Source organism: Talpa occidentalis, unplaced genomic scaffold, assembly GCF_014898055.3.
Source record: "Talpa occidentalis isolate TD23 unplaced genomic scaffold, MPIMG_talOcc4v2.1 talOcc4.8, whole genome shotgun sequence".
Classification (NCBI taxonomy): domain Eukaryota; kingdom Metazoa; phylum Chordata; class Mammalia; order Eulipotyphla; family Talpidae; genus Talpa; species Talpa occidentalis.
The window spans coordinates 85,472,009-85,491,031 of record NW_023605194.1 but is presented as its reverse complement, the minus strand read 5'-3'; the positions used below and the strand labels follow the sequence as shown (position 1 = coordinate 85,491,031).

The window sequence follows — 19,023 nt, the reverse complement described above, 5'->3', positions numbered from 1 at the left end:
AAAACTCTTAGATCTAATAATCTCAATATCCATAATTAATAACATAAAAACGACTAAATTTGGGATCCCTGAAATTATTTCTATTCTCTGAAATCAGGAAAACATGCTTCAAAATGACCTAAAAACAATTTTTCCAAACAGTCTTACAGTGATTATGAGTGGCAACACATAAAACCACCAGAATTCTTAGCCCAGGCTCAGTGACTTTTCATAAATTCCAATAACTGTCTTATAATTTTGTACTCATATACCATCTGCTATTTTCTATTCTTTAATTGGTTTCCTTTTTAGCTTCTTATAGATAGGGTAGAGGAATACTAACTTATTTATACTCTCTTTCAGATTGTTTTTATGTGTTAGTGATTGTTTCTGAGTCCTCTGCTTATCTGCTTCAGCTTGTAATAATGGGTATACTCAATAAAGTTAACGTTTATATGGCACTTAATAGTTACCAAACACCTTAAATATATTAAATCTTCTAATCTTCATAAAAGCTATAAACATAAATGCTATTATTATGCCCCATTTATAGATGATTAGACTGATAGAGTATGTAGTTAGCTTGAACAAGATTACTCAATCACAAATAGTAGAATTCATTTATTCACTGCTTTGCAATCATGCCTCTTTCTGATGTTTTGGGACATGGTAGGCAATGGGGTATACACTAATATGTAGAGAAATAGAAAATAAGCAGATATTTCTCTCTCATGGAATTAATTCTATCCCCACAAATACAACAGGAGATTTTGAGAAAAACATGGAATTCCTAACATTGCTTGGTTCTCGCCTATTGACAGGTAGATGGATCAATTTCAAAAAAAAATGGGAGGAGTAGAACGCAAAATTCTGTTATTTAACTTAATATGATATTTAATGGAATCTTTTAAAATATTGAGAAATAGTAGAAAATATCAGTATCTACCAGAGGTTGTGGGGGTAGAAATGGAAGGATGAACTGTAGAACACAGAAAATTTTCAAAGCAATGAAAATGCTCTGTATAGTACCATAATAATAGATACATGACATTATGCATATGTGCAACCCCATGGAATATATAACACTGAGGGGGATTGTTAATATGATCTATGGATTTGGGTGAATGTGATGTTTCAATGTAGGTTCATCAATTGCAACAAATATTCCACACTACTGGGCAGATGCTCAAATTGGGGAAGCTATGTGTTTATGATGGTAGGAGAATATGGGAAACCTCTGTATTTACCCCTCAATCTTATTGTAAACCTGAAATTTCTTTCAAAATCATTTTCTTTGTTAAAAGGAAGCAAAACTCAGATAGCATATAAATCAGTTCTGGCTAACAGTTTCTTAATTTACTTCCCAGATCTGTTATCAAATATAAGAATCCCATTTTGCACTCAGTATTCAGACACTGATGATTAATAAAAAAGATAATTTTGAAGGGATCAACTTCCTTTGCACTCAGTATGTGAGAAAACACAAATCTCTCCAGGAGGGCTCTCAGGCTACATATGGATACAACAAAGAGTGAATCTGTCCACAGTCTTAAGGAGATATTTTTTCCCTTCTAGGCTTTACTATGGACAGCTGCTATTTTACAAATTCAAAAAAACATTTAACAAATATTTGTTGAGTGTCACCATGTACAATACTGCATGTGTTCCATGATAAATGCTGCAGGCTTTTCAAAGATGAGGGATTCTGCCAGGGAGCATTCCATGTCTCTGATGGGATTTCCCAGTCCAGCTGTGCTGTGATCTTGATACTCTAGAGAACAGGAAGTGGGATATACAGAACTGTTCAAAAGAAAGAGCAACTGTGTGTTCTTAGTAAAAATAAGCTGGCTCCAAAATAAGGTTCTGCTTTTTTTCCTGCTTATTAAAAGAGCTGCTATTCTGCTATTCAGAGGAAGAAGAAATATGAGGATGTTGAAAGATTAAAGTCTACTGGGGATTCCTGCGAAACTTTTCAAAGCTGTTTCAGCATCCACGCTCTAGTTGCAACCACTTACCTAATTTTAGCAATCTGAAACTCTTGGGTTGCTGCAGTTTCTGATTGCTACAACATCATCAATTCTTCTCATGCTGAGTTAGATTCATTTAATTTCAATTAGCATTTATTGAGTTCCTATCTTGTACTGAACTCTGGGTAGAGAGATACGAGGATAAATATGCTACCTCTTGAAATATACCAAGTGCTCAAGAACTGTATGCTAAATGATTATAACACTATATAGTACCTTCACAAGCTAGGCATTGTTTTAAGAGCTTTTCAAATATTAGCACACTTGATCCTTAAAACAAATCTATATGACCACTGCTCTACAGATGATGAACTTAAAGCAAGGAGAAATTTAGTTTGATTTGTCCAGATATCATGCCTAATGATCATCAGAGCTGTTATTTATACTCAGGTATTCTGACTCTAGAATTCATACTTTAAAATATTTAAATAAGGTGGCGAGTGGTGACTTAATAAATGAATATATTCATGTTTTCAATGAAAGAGTGAAAAACACTGAATCATTAGACTTTTGGAAAATTAGTAAAAGTAGTCAGTTTAAGGTAATAGAGTAGGAAAGTTTAAGGTAATACTGTAGGAAAGTAAGAAATAAAATTATATGAGTAATGGAATTACTTCTGGAAACCAATGGAAATTTTGCAAAACAGCTCCTGGTTTTCTTTGTGTACACTTTCAAAGGTAAGTATAACTTCCAAAGAGACCTGTAAATACATGCATTTTAGTCTTGAATTGCAGATTGCTAAACTCAAAAATAATTTTAGTGGTTCATTAGTTAAACTTTTCCACACATTATGATCCTTGCTCATTCCTCTCTCCCATTCTGACCTCATCGTTATTTTAACCCTGAGGATTGCTATTTACTATAATATAAATATATCAAAACATAAAATGCAGTTAAATTAAAATTGCATTGACACTTAGAATACATTGTGTTTTCCTTACTTTCTCAATATTACAAATGAAATAAAAATTTCAATTAACATATAGCATAAATTGCCATTTATATCTAATTGCCTAACAAATGTATTTTATATATTTGCAATGGGTATTTTTTGTAAAGGTATCAACATTTTTGTTCTCACTTTACTAACGCTCTTTGCGAAAAAAATCTAAAATGCACCCAAATATCTAGACCTCAAAAAGTATTTATTTCCCTAGCATTTGGTTGAATGTCTGTGTGATTGCAAAGGTTTTTAAATTATTGGAAATAGTTGACACTGAAGATAATGGCCTTCCTACACCAATCAGCAATGATTCATTTTGATCTCTATATACTCTAGCTGAGGAGAAGAACTCAGGTTACTCTTTGTGTGGGATCCAAGAACAATAATTATGATGAGATGAATACTATTGAAGTTCTTTCTCAGTGGCTGATCCACATATGTGGCAGATTCATTTTGAATCTGACTTTTATTAAATCTGTTTCATAGGAAATTGCATCAGCCTTCATAATAGATAAAGAAAGAAGCATCCTGCAGTAACACCCTATTTATAAATTATCTAGGAACTTTCTGAAAAATCTATTTCTTTCTCCAATCTGTCTTAAATAGCCTCACTTTTATATTACTTGTAGCTTGGATGGCAGAAAATATTTTGGAGTGATTATGGGAAAGCAAGATGAAACCTTGAAAGGCTCTGCTTTTGCATATGTAAAACAAAGACTGAAATATATTGACTATTTTAAGTATTATAAGCTAATAGAACTATTCACTAATACTTACAACAGCTTATCAATAATTGTACAATAGTAAATAATTATTAAATTTGTTATTTTTGAAGTTGTTTAGATTCCTAGGAAAAATACCCAGAGTTGTTACATTTATTGCCTAAAATGTCCCGCTGTCAAGAAAATACTGAGACAAGGAAATAAGAAAGTATGACCCATACATGGGAAAAGAAGAAGGAACTAAAATTTCCTATGAGAACAACTAGATGTTGGAATTAATAAGAAGAGATTGCAAAACATCCATTAGAAGGATTTTCGTAAAACTAAAGAAGTAAAGGTGTCACGTCAGAGACTATTATGAAGAAATCAAAATTATACAACCAACTGGATATTCAAGAACTGAAAAGGACAGTAATTGAGATATATATATATATATATATATATGTATATATAAATCACTACTGAAGCACAACAGTATATGTAAACTGGAATAAGTAATAATGAAATTCAAGATCAATCAATAGAGATTATGGAAGCCAGAGGAAAGTGTTAAGTACATGAATTTTGTTTTCTCAATGTATGTGATCTGATTTTTTAAATTTTAAATATTGAGAAAATTTTTGAAAAATGCATATGGTGTATCGGGTGGTAACTTAAAATTTCCCCTAAATGTACAATATATTTGGTATTCGCATCACTGTCAAGCACATTATTAAACTTTGTTAGAATTTCAAAATAAAACAGAGGGAGATATATGTTGTATGAGCCATTAGATAACTTGAGTCAAATATATTAAATTTTCTGAATAATGTCCAATTCTTATACATGATGTGTTATTGCTCTACAAAAAATACTAAGAAATTTTAACTGATATAATTGCTATAAAGAGGAACAATGTAGAAGTTAATTAAGCTACATGGACATTTCAGCCATTCCCTTCTTCTATTTTTTTAAAGATTTATTTATTTATGCATACAAGAACGGGGTATAGGCCAGAGGTGTCGGGGGTTGGGGGGAAGTGAGAGGATTCACCAGAGACAGAATGGGGAACAGAATAGGCAGACTGACTGAAATCCACTGCTGAGGGGAGCAGTGGGTGAGTCAGGAAAGGTCGGCCATGTGGGTATCTCCCTGGGGGATAGAACTCATGCTGCAGTGGCTACGGATAGCTTCATAGGTTGTGTCTTAACCCCTTGCACCACCAGGTAGGTTCTCAGCCATTCTTCTTTAATTTACAAAGGTGTTAATGAACTCTAATCTACATTTATATTCATAAGAGATAAAAACAATAAATTATTCCATTTTCAAGAAACAAGCTCACAGTTAACAATTTGTTCAATTCTTCTGTGTTTCTGAAAAATAGCATGATATAAGCAAGCATGATTATTCATATTTAATTGTTTTTGTGATTGATGAAAATCTTATTAGAGTTTATTTTTTAACACTGTAACCTCAATGAAGGACAACTTCATATATTTGTTCATGAAATTAAATGCCTTCTACATGGCACTTAGAACACAAGGTCTATTGCCTATTTTAAAAAATGTTGTAAGTCTTCCTATACTTAGTTTAGATCTTTAAAATATAGAAACAACATATTGAGCCTCTTTGGATTTAAGCACTTGATTTCAAATATTATGAAAGCACTTTGCATTGAATTCTTTCTTCAAAGATAAGGGATTTCAGTGGCCAAATGTCATTGGGTTCCACCTACACAACCCACTACCCCCAGCCTTTCAGCCCCTTGTACCTTGTTAAATTACATCTAAGCAATTATACTGTTGTAACTATAAATGAACACCTTTTATCTGTGTAGGCACACATTTGAAAACTGATGAAAATATTTGTGTAGAACTAGGGTATAGGCCAGAGGTGCAGAGTGTGGGGGTGAGAGGATTCACCAGAGACAGAGTGGGAGCAGAACAGGCAGATCTACTGAAATACACTGCTGAGAGAAGCAGCAGGCGAGACAGGAGAGGTCGGCTGCACCATGTTGGTCACCTCCCTGGCCTGGGATATTGAACTCAGGCCCTAGAGGTGATAAAGCTGAGACTTAACCCCTAGGCCACCAGGGAACCCTGACAACTGATGAAAATTAAGGGTACTCTCCCCAGAAAACTGTATGTGCACAAAAACAACATGCTATTCAAGGACCTGTAGATTCTCAAGCGCATATGGACATGACATGAGCAAAGGAACTATTTCTGGAAATGCAACAATAACCCAAATTGTTGCTGACCCCAAAGCAGAAAATCACAAGTCACTTAAAATTGCAACTACCTTGGAAAAACTCCATTCAGGTCTAAATTCAATCTTGAATGATCTCATTGCCCTCCCCTCTTTCTCAGCCCTGTCTGGCGCACTCCCTGTGTGCTTCTGTACTAAATTCTCAGGCATCTTGTTACCTAGTGCCTATGTTTCATTTCATCTTTTTCCTCAGTTATAACACAAGATAGATGCACTTTCCTTTATAATCCACCTCTGATTCATCTCCCTGCTGGTCACTGTTTCCTGTCTATGATCTAAAGCCATGTTTTTCCTTCTCAATCCCAACCACTCTACACACACTTCAAAATATATCCATTATGACCTCTGGAACATCTTTCTATATAATGAACACTTCTAGAACCCTCTTTGGTGAGGCTATTCAGTCTTGCACATTCCAGGTTAATCCTGTCTTTAATCCAAAGTAGATTTCTCACAAGTCACTTCCCTTTTGGAGTTCACATCCACCACACAGCTAGAAAATAAGCTTTCATGAAGTGTTATTGCCAGCTGTCCCTCTAGGGTCTAAGAAAAACATCTGTATATAATACAGAGCACCGTTACTGGTGGGGGTAGTAGGAACAAATAGGAAAGGAAGCACAATGGATGATTTTGATGGACTCTGAGTAATCTAGTGGTGGGTGCCTTACATTGGCAATGCCAGATGGGGAAAATCCTAATGTCACCAAGATTAAAAGGCTAGATTATTATTTAAAAATATAAACTACCTTTTGTGATACCTACTTCTCTTGTGAGAAAACAGAATTATGTACAAATATCAATTAAGTTTTGACATGAAATGTGAATGGATATATCTTAGTATGAGTATAAAAACTATTGTCTAACTCTGCTTGGTGCTGAGTGGAAAAAAATCAATAATCGTATAATAAACACACTTACAACAATGATACTTTCTATTAGAAAATACCGTTTAATGTACTGTTTATATCATTGAAATTGATTTCTCAAAAAGTCTATTTCTCCTCAGCAACCTCAAGCTAAATACCTCCACTATCATACCTTACAATGGTTTTTAAATTAACTAAAACATCTGTATCAATGCTGGCCACATTTTTATCTATACAGCATAAATATTATTTATATACTTATTTACTCAATATAACATAAGTCCTACAGTCAGAAGTAGAATATATGTAATTGTGCAATTTATGTCTATAATGTCTTTTACCCTTCCTCCCCTTTTACTAGTATTGAAGATAGGTGGTATTGTTTTCATAGCCCTTAAGCTAATGGTATTTCCATATCAGATCTTAAATGATTGCTGCCTATTTGGACAATATATCTACCTTGGGCTAATTTTTCTAGCATTTCCAACTTTTCAATTAGCTGACTGAAAAATACATATATTTTTAAACTCATAAAAATAAAATGACAAATTTAATGATTACTTTTTTGTGTGTCAATTTGAAAAGTTACCTTTGAAATGTAAGAAATGTTCTTTCTATTTTATTTGCCCTTAGCTTAGTCCTGGACCCCACTATCTCACTGTGTTGATTCTTAGCTCTTTTCATTTTGCAATGGCCATTGGCCAAATACAATCACAGTGTGAAGTAAGTTGCCAGAGAGTTTATGTCAAAGACTCTGTTGTTTTGGAAGCACAGTCTCTCTCTCTTTTTCACCCTTTCTTCTTTCTCTCTTTCTTCTAAAACCAAAGGTAACTTTTCCTTACCTTCTCCCAGTGGTCATGAACACAACTTGAACATACTTAGAAACAAAATATTTTAGTGAAATTTATCTACTAGTTCTCAATTATAGTGAACCTTAACTTCTACAAATGTAACCAAAATATTTAATTGTATCTTAAAAAAAAATTGGCTGAAAATATCCTTTAAACCAAAACTTATTAATATTTTGTGTCATTGATCACTTTGACTCTCAAAAGGACCCTTCTTCAAATAATGTTTTTAAAAGCAAACAATTTACAAAACAAATAAAATTATTAGTCCAAATTTTATCAAGGTATACTTTATGAGAGCATAAAGTTACACAGTTGGAGTATACTTCACTTGAAACTGGAAATGAAAAACATTGACCCAATTCTCAAGTGACAAAATTACACTGAAGTATGAACAATTTCATTTTAAAAATATAACAAAATTAAAGACAAAAGGAAATGCCATATTTTAAGAACAAAGTTGTTTAAATCAGTGAGACAGGCAAATGTATAGAAATGCATTTTAGAGATGGAAAAACTAATGGTATAACACAATTTCAGGGTACACTTACTCATACCTTTATGGCAGTGGATGCAATTTGAATGTGGTGAAGTCTCCGAAGGGTGCTGTCCCTGTCAATGAAATAGGAAGCAGCTAGTTGATGTAGTGTCTCCAGAGTGACCGAAGAGCTATTGGTACTGGAATCACTGCCTTCAGATCTTTTGCTCAGCTTCCGCTTGTCCACAAAAATTGTGAGTGACTCCTCTCCTGCAGTAATGGCATTGAAAAATTATTACAATTTGCACTTATTTTCTTTCTTCAATTGTCTGCAGGAGATGAATTCTAAATTATGGATATAACAAAAGAATGATAAAGTACAAAAAGGCAAGGATCTTTACAGTTCTGTTTGCATGTGTGGGGGGGTGGTTCTTGAATATTTCCACATGCATAGAAAGTTTGCTGGGATATTGATGACTTTGAATATATAATTTGTGAATGTTGATGAGCTAGCTCTTGTAGAACAATCCCCCAAACTTTATTGACTTTCTCATACAGTTAATTTCCTTAACACTCATGAAGGCCCCAAACATAATATAATAAAAAAAGAACTTAAATAATAAAAAATTGTGTTCACTTAGAAGTATTTACTAGTGATCAGCATAGCAAATAAAAACATGACCTAGCATATTACCAAAAATAGCTTTCAATTATAACTTTAAATTGCAGAGAAAATATACATATATATTTATATAGAGAGAGCTTTATAAATATATATACATTAAATTCAGAGGTTTTTTACATATGGAATTATATCAAAATATTATGTTAGTAGCATTGTGGAAATCATTAACCTACATGGTACTTTAGGTCCTGCAAAGGCATTCTGTAAGATAAAACTTATATTACAACTAAGCTATAATTTTCAATGTTCAAACATTGACCCAAAATATCAATGTCATTTAAGTTTAAAATGAAGAATTTGCCATTCTCAGACTTCTGTATTCTTGGCTGTTTACCTAGCATATCACTGTCAAGATGCTTATTCTCATTCTCATTCTCTCAGACACCCATCTGTGTGGTGGCGCTGTGCCCACTTACAGAGTGACAAGTCAGTTTTATAAAGGACCAAGCTAAGGGTCTGTGGCATAGGAATAGCTTGAGTGGGTTACTTTTTTGAAGACACAGGAAAAACTCTGGAGACAAAGTAGAATTTATCATCTTAGAAGATATTTTATATTTATAAGGGGAACCTCCGATTGTAAGAGTGACCCTCTTTGTACCAAGATGACCAACTCTTAGAAATTCTTTCTAATGGAGAAATCAAGGACTTAAATAGTTATGTCAGATACAAAATTAGTTGCTGTGCTTTCCCGATAACCTGCCATAACTGACTCATCCCTTCTCCCATCTTCTGCTGAAGGTGGTTGTTTCAGCCATTTCAGGGAGTTACTTGGTTTCCTGGGTCTCTCCTAGGAATATAAGAGCTATGCATGCTAGTATACTCCATTTATCTTGTGTTTATCAGACAAGAAACTCTAACTCTAGTCCTACAATTTGCACCCACATACAGATAGTAAATAACTCCTCTAATTTTCCCTCTTTTTTTAAAAAAAAAGATTGATTTTATTTATTGATGCATAGAAGAACTGGGGTGTAGGACAGAGGTGTGGGGGGGCGAGAGGATTCACCAGAGAGTGGGAAGCAGAACAGGCAGAACTGAAATACGCTTCTAAGGGTAGTAGTGGGGGAGTCAGGAGAGGTCTGCTCTACCATGTGGGTAGCTCCCTGGCTAGGGATTGAACTCAGGCTGCATCGTTGATTGTGTGATAGCTCTGAGACTTAACCCTTATGCCACCAGGGAGGCCCTTCATGTTTTCACTGTCAGGAGAGGTCTGCTGTACCATGTGGGTAGCTCCCTGGATAAGGATTGAACTCAGGCTGCATCGTTGATTGTGTGAAAGCTCTGAGACTTAACCCTTATGCCACCAGGGAGGCCCTTCATGTTTTCACTGTTCAGGTGAAATATTCCACAATATGAAAAGGAGGAAAGGGAAGACATTTTAAAATGGAGTTGTGGGGGGCGCAATTTTAGAGGCAGGCATTACCCATTTTGTTTGAACCAGATCAAAGACTGTTGAACTGGACCAAAGCCTTCATATCTGGCAAAAACAATTGCTTTAAGAAATCATCAAGCAAAAAGTTGTTTGAAATGTCATCCAGATTACGAAGACTGATGATTACAGACATTTTAAAGAAGATGGAATCAGTAACCAAGTGTGATAGCCAAAAATATCTGAAGTTTGTTAACATTAATTATTTTTATCACATATTGCATCTTCCTTTTTCTTCCCATAAAACCTGTATCATTTTTGTCCCTCAGACGAGCATGTCTTAAGTTTTTACCTGACCTGTGTACTAGTATCGCAATTCTTTCATCCTAATTAAATGTGCTTTGTGTTTTTAATTCCTTCCTGAATTTTCAGACTGACAACATCTTTATTTTCCTCAAATTGGACCTCATTTGAATGCTATCCTCAACTAAAAATAAAGGTTCAGCATAAAAAGTGAATTAAACTAATTTTATTTAAGAATATTTTGCCAATGTTAGCGTGTCCTGTGATACATCTGGAAAATGACACTTGCAGGAGCAAAAAGTCACTATTCCAAGGTGATCCTTGTCATAATAAGATGAATAATGAAACAAATATTATTATATGTTTAATCACTCAAAGATGAAAACAGGAGATATTGGCCTATCATCATCATCAAAAACAAGAGGAGTTTTTATTTTCTATCTACTAATATTTAAAGATATTAAAGAAATCTCCTTTGTTTTTCAGAATCCACATTTGCCTGTGAGGTATAGGTGAAGGTATCTTCCTCCTTGTATCCTGAAGAAAGAATATGGATTTCAGATAGCAAAGAAAATGAAATAAAAATTATTGTAAATATTAACACATTTTTATTACTAATTTTATGTATTTTTTTAATTTTAAGGGAACACGATATAAAGAGAGAAAGAAAATGTATGTTTTGGAGTCACTTTTATGTGAGGCCAAAACCTCAGCACAGAATCTCTACTTGATGATTGCGGGGCTTTGTTAAGGTATACATATCCTCCAAGAAGAGAGGCAATGTCCTATTCTTAATTGCTTACGAAGATTAAACAATATGATTCCTCTCTGGAGCCTGGCAGAACACATAGAATGTGTACGACAGATGTTGGATTCCCCTCCTTTCCTTTTTTATTAGCGCCTAACAGTAAATGAGGAGGTTTTAAATTTTCATAAGTTAGAATTTCATAGATATTGAATTTCACCACAGGAACCTGAACTTAGTCAACATTGTTTTCTAGTGGATCCTGTAATCAAGATATATGGGATTATTAAAGACAGTAGCTGCTTATCCTTTCCTATAACTAGATAAAAGAGTATCCATTCATAAATTGCTCATGGTTCTTTACTACAGTGGAACATTAATCCAAGTATGCAAAAGCTTTCCCTGCAGTGAAGTATGCAAGGCTGCTCAATTCTGCAGTTAAAATTACCATAATTGTCTTCTTATGAATGCCTTGTTTTTTTTAATATTTATTTATTTATGCATACAAGAGCTGGGGTACAGGACAGAGAAGCAGGGGGTGAGAGGATTCACCAGAGACAGAATGGGAAACAGGAGGGGCAGACTGGCTGAAATACACTGCTGAGGGGAGCAGCAGGCGAGATAGGAGAGGTCTGCTGCGCCATGTGGGTTGCTCCCTGGCTGGCCAGGGATGGAACTCGTGCTGCAGAATTGCTTCATAGTGTGGTGCTTAACCACTTGCGCCACCAGGGTGGCCCAGAATGCCTTGTTTTTAAACCCTCACAACAGACCAGACAGTTATGTGATATAAGTTGGCTAGTTGGTGCTAACTTTCAAGGTTTTTGAAACATGAACTGTTAAATACCTAAGATATTGTTTCCAATCCACATAGACAGTAGATTATTTCTTTCCCCTAAATGTTTAGGATTTTTTTAATTAAATACAACTACATTGATCTTGTGATCAATCTATTTTTTTTATTTTATTTATTTATTTATTTATTTATTTATTTATTTATTTTTTGGTGCTAGTAACTTTTTTTTTATTAAATAATAAATTTTATTTTTATATTCCCCCATACAACTGCACATGCCCCATTCTGATCAATCTAATCTATGAACTTCAGAGACTTTGAGTCTTTGAGACTTTTATGTCAGTCTTAAGAAGAAGAATCTGGGCCTCCCTGGTGGCTCAAGGGGTTAAGTCTCAGCACTATGAAGCTCAAGAGTTCGATCCCAGGCCAGGGAGCTAACCAACATGGCAGAGCAGACCACTCCAATCTCACCCACTGCTCCCCTCAGCAGTGTATTTCAGTCGATATGCCTGTTCTATTCCCCACTCTGTCTCTAGTGAATCCTCTCATGCCCCACCCACACATCTCTGGCCTATACCCCAATTTTTGTATGCATAAATAAATAAAATAAATCTTTTTTTAAAAAAAAGGAGAATCCATAGTCGAACATTAATTACAAATGTGCCTGATCAATTCAATGACTAAAAGTTCATCAGATTACTGTGTAAATAGTACACAATATTCAGAATTGGAAACTGAGATAATATGCAATCATCCAAAAATTGTTGTGTTCAAATGTCATTTTTATTCATGTTCCTTTAACAGCTGTAGCTCATAAACATGACATGAGTTCCAAAGGATATCCACACAATTTATAAAAACTAAATGTGATTTTAAAAACTATTCAACATTCTGAGTCTGCTAGAAAGTGTAAAGGATTAATGACTGTGGATATAAAAAGATGTGATTATTTCACATGGGAATCATGCAGCTGTGTCTTTTACAACTAAAAGTGGTAGTTTATGGACATTAAAAGCACATATTGAAGGCTGCTTTCTTAGAGAATGAGAAATGGAACAATAACACAAAACAAAATCATGACTAATGCCATCCTATGATAGTAGCATGGGATTAGTTACACTTGATATGCTGTGAACTCCACAAAAACATGCTTTTCTGATTTTCCAATCATCTATGCTGTGTCCATGAGGAACAGAAATTAAAGAACTTTTTTACTATTATCTTTTCACTTGGGCTTTCTCAATTTGCATTATCACGTATATAATTATTGGGGATAGATACAGTGCTGTGCAAAATTTGGAGTAAAAGGCAATGGATAAGGGCCTCTTTGGTGGCCTAGGGGTTAAGTCACAGTGCTATCACCACGATGGCCTGAGTTCCAACCCTGGCCAGGGAGTTAACCCACATATGGTGCAACAGACTTCTCCTGTCTCACCTGCTGCTCCCCTTAGCAGTGTATTTCAGTAAATCTGTCTGTCCCATTCCCTACTCTGTCTGTGGTGAGTTCTTTCATACCCCCTCTCCCCCCGGTGCTCTACAGCCCAGTTCTTCTATGCATAAATAAATAAATCTTTAAAAAAGAAAAAAAATGGATAAGAATGGATAAGAAAATAAGTGTAACTTAAAGAATCCTAATAAATCAGTAAGGATGCTGTAGCACAGTATATTATTGTTTGCAATTATTTTTGGCACTACCATGGATGCAATACACACACACGTAGATTAATGATCCCATGCATGGAAGAGCTTTGAGCAACTCATAAGTGGTTCCTTTAAACCTGGGGTTGGAAAGGAGAGTGCTTAGGTCAGTAGATCAGAAGAGAGCCAGATATGCAAATGCCTAGTGCAAATTTTGAGAGCATCATCGCCATGTCCACCTGACTTTTGCTTTTTCCCTCTGCCAAGACAGGATTTTTCCCAAGTGGAACTTCTTCAGCTTGATTTCCAGAAAGAAGAGACACCCAGAGCAAAAACCACAGTGGGTCCATAGCCAAAACATGTAATATTAGGGAAATAAAAACATAGTTTTAGTCCAAGGAGATTTTGAACTTTTTTTTCTGCAATGAAACAAATTTTCATTGGTTGACTGCCCTAGCATTAGTCTATTGACCTCAAATATATACTATTCTACCAAGAAAAAGATGCATTTATGGCCTATGCCTTCTTGGTCATCAACTTCATTGGTGGTGCAGAAGAGGCTTTCAGAGATTGCTACTTGGGCAGTTGAGTTATTTCCAGCTGTCATCAGGAGAGGCCCTGCAGGCTCAGGACATATTTTATCACTCCCCTATCTACCAGGAAAAACGAAAAATTGTTTTTTCCTCAGAATTAGGGTTATTACCAGAAATAACATTTCTGTCTGAATGACCAATCTACATGGCAGGGTAAACAGCTAATTAGCAGACATCTGCTCTTCATCAGGTAAGTGACTCTCATCATCTGAGTGCCCCGCCTTCTCCTTGCTGTCTCAGTCCCTTATTTCATTCCTTAACTTCAGAGTACATATTCCCAGTGTCCCTCACTGTCCATGAAATCCTCATGTCTACATAGATTCCCCATTAAGTATATAAAATTCAATTGTGTTTTTTATTCCTATTAATCTGTATCATGATAAATTTATTGTTTGGCTAACTGTAGAAAACCTAGAGGGGTAAGGAGAAATACCCCTCAACTGTAAATGTCTGTTTACTTTCACGTGAATTTTAATTCTAAAGAACTTCTCCTTGAGTAGATATCCTCAGAGAAAAAGTAAAAATAAAAACAGACCCCAAAACATTGCAAACATTGCTTATATGTAATTGCTTTTAGGTTTCACTTTTGATTTATCCTTTTAACTCAAAAATGCCATACTATTTTTGAGTTAAAATTACCTTATTCTTTATCTTAAAAAATTGGGGATATGTTATCCTTCTGCCATTATATTTCATTCTTAACAATGTTTACTTTGCTTTCACTATTGATTATCACATTTTTTTAGCTTAACATGATCTCAGTGATACATCCTGGTGATATGTATCGTTCTACTAACATAGTGTTCTAGAAAAAAGGACAGTAATTTTAGAAAGAAAAATAGACATAAAGGGAAAGCAGTAATCTTAGAAAAATAGGCTTCTGACAAGAAGCAGAACCAACTATATAAAGAAAGTAAAAAACCAAACATCTTTGCTTAATAGTAACTGGCATTTGCAGAATATTATGGGAAAGAAGTAGTCTTACAAGGCTTTGACAAATATACACATTATGTTTTGCAAAGCACACTGAAGGAAAACAGATCATATGAATACTAAGTTACCCCCCAAAAGTGTTTGAAAAATTTCAAAACAGAATTGCTTAGAGACTATACTAGAACAATGGCATGAAAAGTGAGTAACTGGAATTAAACAGTTGCAAGATTAGATGGAACTGAATCTACCCTGAGTGAAATACAACACAGTTATTTCCCTCTTGGAGTTGTTTACAAACAGGGTATCATCAACATTTGTGTTACATATCATGCCATTATTTTTGTAAGATAAATTCTCAGAAGTGAGATTTCTGGAACAGTTAAGTCTACTTTAAATTTATGAAGATACTCTAAACTGTGCTGTCCAAACTTAATGTGCATGTAAATCACCAGGAGATCTTGTTATCATGTAGATTCTGATTCATTAATCTGGGCTGAAATCTGAGATTCTGCTTTTCTAACAAGCTCCAAGGTGATGCTGATGCTGTTGGCCCATGGACCACACTCAGTAATGAGGCTCTAAATCACAGTAAAATCTATTATCAATTTAACTGTCTGTCTTGATTATCAGTGACCTGTGTGTTCCTGTAAGGAAGGTCTTGGGTCTTTGCACTATTAGAGGTAACTCAGTACATATCTGTCAAATGGATCGGTGGTGATTTATTGGCCTCAAGAAGAGAGATAAAGGGCCTCACTGGTGGCGCAAGTGGTTAAGCACAACACTGTGAAGCTATCTGCAGCCTCTGCAGCACAAGTTTGATCCCCAGCTGGTCAGGGAGCTACCCACATGGCACAGCAGACCTCTCCTGTCTCACCCGCTGCTCCCCTCAGCAGTGCATTTCAGTTAATCTGCGTGTTCTTTTCCCCACTCTGTCTCTGGTGAGCCTCTCAGCCCTGCACCTCTGGCCTGTACCCCAGTTCTATGTATGCATAAATAAATAAATCTTTTTCTAAAAAGTATGATAAAGAACCAGAAAAAATATAATCAAATATACAAAATTTTACAATGTAATTTTTATTTTTGACTCAGTCTCTTGGAATGCAAATCTAAGATCAACTAACACAATAATTTAAGTCCCCTTCTCTTTTTTAATCTTTATCATTATTTATATAAATGTTTTCAAATCATTAAAAGTTGGTTAAAAAATGCCTTTAAGGTCATATTTTCTTTTTATTTTCAGGGAAGCATGAGAGAATGAGATAGAGTGAAAGAGGAAACGGGGTGAGAAAGAAGAACAGAGATAGCAATAAAATGATATAATTCATCTTAAGTAGAATGAGTATATATCTAGTTTTAAATATTGGAATGGCAGCCTTTTTTCATTCAGTACAATTATTGTAATGATACCCTGTGATATAAAGCTTCAGAAAAATATTTATTTTCTTTCTTTCTCTTAAAACAGACTATGCATTCTAAAAGAGGGGAAAACGCAGCACCATTCATTTGAATGAATGGTGAATTGAATGCACCATTCATTTTCAAGTAGTTGCTCATATTTGCTTAAGAAGTATACATTTTTGGAAGATTTACTTCTTTAATTATGTTACAGTAAAACTAAAATTAAAGGCATGTGAACATCCTACAATGAGACCAAGTGAAAATGAGAAATACATCTGTTAATCGATTTTGAAAGAAGGTGGTGAATGACATAGAATTAAAACTATCTGTGAATACTTTATACAGGATGTAATTTACATAGAGAAAGGTGAGAATTGACTGTTTCTAAAATTAAATGAAGATATTTGGATTTCTTATAATTATGGGATACAAGAAAATAGAAAAAAATATTACACTCCATCCATATTTATCTTACAATCTGACTTCTGGCCTCTGCTTTCTTTTTGAAAGAGATACACACACAACCATTTTATGTAAAATTTTCCAACTAACTGAACTACTTTGCAGGAAGAGCTACTTACAGACTATGCATTCAATAAAGTAATATTTAAATACATTTTCGGTAAGTGGACAGCTCTATGGACATCAATCATGCATTTTTTCATCCAATAATAAAGAAATTCATTTCCAATATTAAATAAAATTCAATAGCTGATAAAAGGCTCAAGTTGTAACAATGTGGTAACTACAAAATACACTCTCATAAGAAACATATTAAAAAAAAAAATTCCAAGAGGTCTTGCAAATGAAAAAAAGTCATGATTTTTAGCAAATTTCAAATGATGACTTAAAACTGCATTCAAGACCAATGGTCAAATTGGACTTGGTTTTATGTTGCTCGGAATGAAAATTATTATTTAGTGCTTTAAATTAGCAAAACTTAATATGTTACCTATTTGCTCCTAGAATGCATTTTTGCTTCAATTTTTTAAAATACCTCTATCAGGAAAAGGATACTTTTCCACGTGCTTCTCTTTATCGGGAGGTATATTGTCCAAAGAAGCTTCACCATCCCAGAGTTCCTCAATCTGCCCACAAGAGGTGCAAAGAGCTAAGAGAAGGACTGACTGTCAAAAAGAGGACCAGCAAGGGGAATCCTCCTCTATAGTAGGTGGTTGGGTCTGACATTCACTGAGGTTTCATTGAGCCAAACTTCACGTAGGGACCTCATACAGGCTCCAGGGACTTGGGGGCTCAGCGTTATGACTCTGTCATGGAATTGTGCAGATGAGGGTCAGAGCACTTTTTAATTGTGATAAATATTTGGTTATAACATTCTAATAATACTTTCTGGTGCCCATCAGAACCCAGATGTGGTGGTTTTTTTTTTTTTTTTTTTTTTTTTTTGTGGACATACCAGTAAGTGCAACAAGTTTAAGACCTATTCTTTTACTATTTACTGTTTTGCATGTATTTCTATACACAGTACACAGATAACATGTATTTCAGCATTTGTCATAGATTGTATTATAATGAAATATATTACAAAAACAATCATAAAAAATTCTGTTGCTAGAAATCAATATATCCCAGGAGTGTAATCTTTTTCAAGATTGATTCTTTAAATTGAGTAGCTTCTTTTAGATATTTAAACAGTGATGGAGTTTAGATATCATTATCCAAAAAAAAAAAAGCAAGCTGAATTACTATACTGATAAATAGTCTAGAGGCTATAAGATGAAATAAATTCAGACAATGATATATATCGGAAAAGGTTTTTTATAATTTATTTTCCCTATAGGAAGATAATTCAATCATTGGTCTTATCTATCATAAAATATCCCATTAAAGGCTTCAAATATGCCATCCAAAGTTTTATGTCTAAGTCAATAACATTATGTACTAAATAACTCAGGTAAAAAAGTCATTTTTTATTTACTTTCTTTCCAACACCTTAATACCAGTAGTAAGAATTTTACACTCAACTTGTTTTGGAAAATGGTTAAATTTGGTCAAAACCTTGTCAGTTAGGAAGGATCTAGTTATAAAATGACCATATTTTTTGTTGAAAATGAGTACTTATCCATATGATATCCTCAGTGTGTTGGTATTAGAATTGTTCCTTAGTACTCATCAATTAATGAGAGAGAGAATGAGAGAAGAGAATTAATTCAAGTTAAGAACTAAAAATCTGAAGTTTAAAGCTCTGTGTTCAATCAGGTAAAAATGCATAAAAATAAAATATACTTATAGCAGCAAAAAAGGTTTAGTGTAATTACAACAGTAATAATTTAAAAATTGCCTAACATCATTCTGGTATATATTTAAATTGCAAGTAGTTTATATCCTTAAGCTACTTAAATAATTTCATGCATTTTAGCTAAATTATTAACATCAGAAATTGTTGAAGGAAAATACAACATTTTGAGAAGAAAATCAAAATATACCAGGAAAAC

At 34.3% G+C, this 19,023-nt stretch overlaps 1 protein-coding gene across 5 annotated transcripts in view; it reads right to left on the bottom strand.

Annotated features, from left to right (window-relative positions):
- Window positions 1-19,023, bottom strand: part of BRINP3 (BMP/retinoic acid inducible neural specific 3) — a 332,718-nt gene that overhangs the window by 127,418 nt on the left and 186,277 nt on the right. For all 5 annotated transcript variants that reach the window (XM_054690754.1, XM_054690755.1, XM_054690756.1 and 2 more), the window contains exon 4: window positions 8,190-8,380. In XM_054690754.1, coding sequence (XP_054546729.1) covers window positions 8,190-8,380 — 191 coding nt within the window. The remainder of the gene's footprint in view (window positions 1-8,189; window positions 8,381-19,023) is intronic.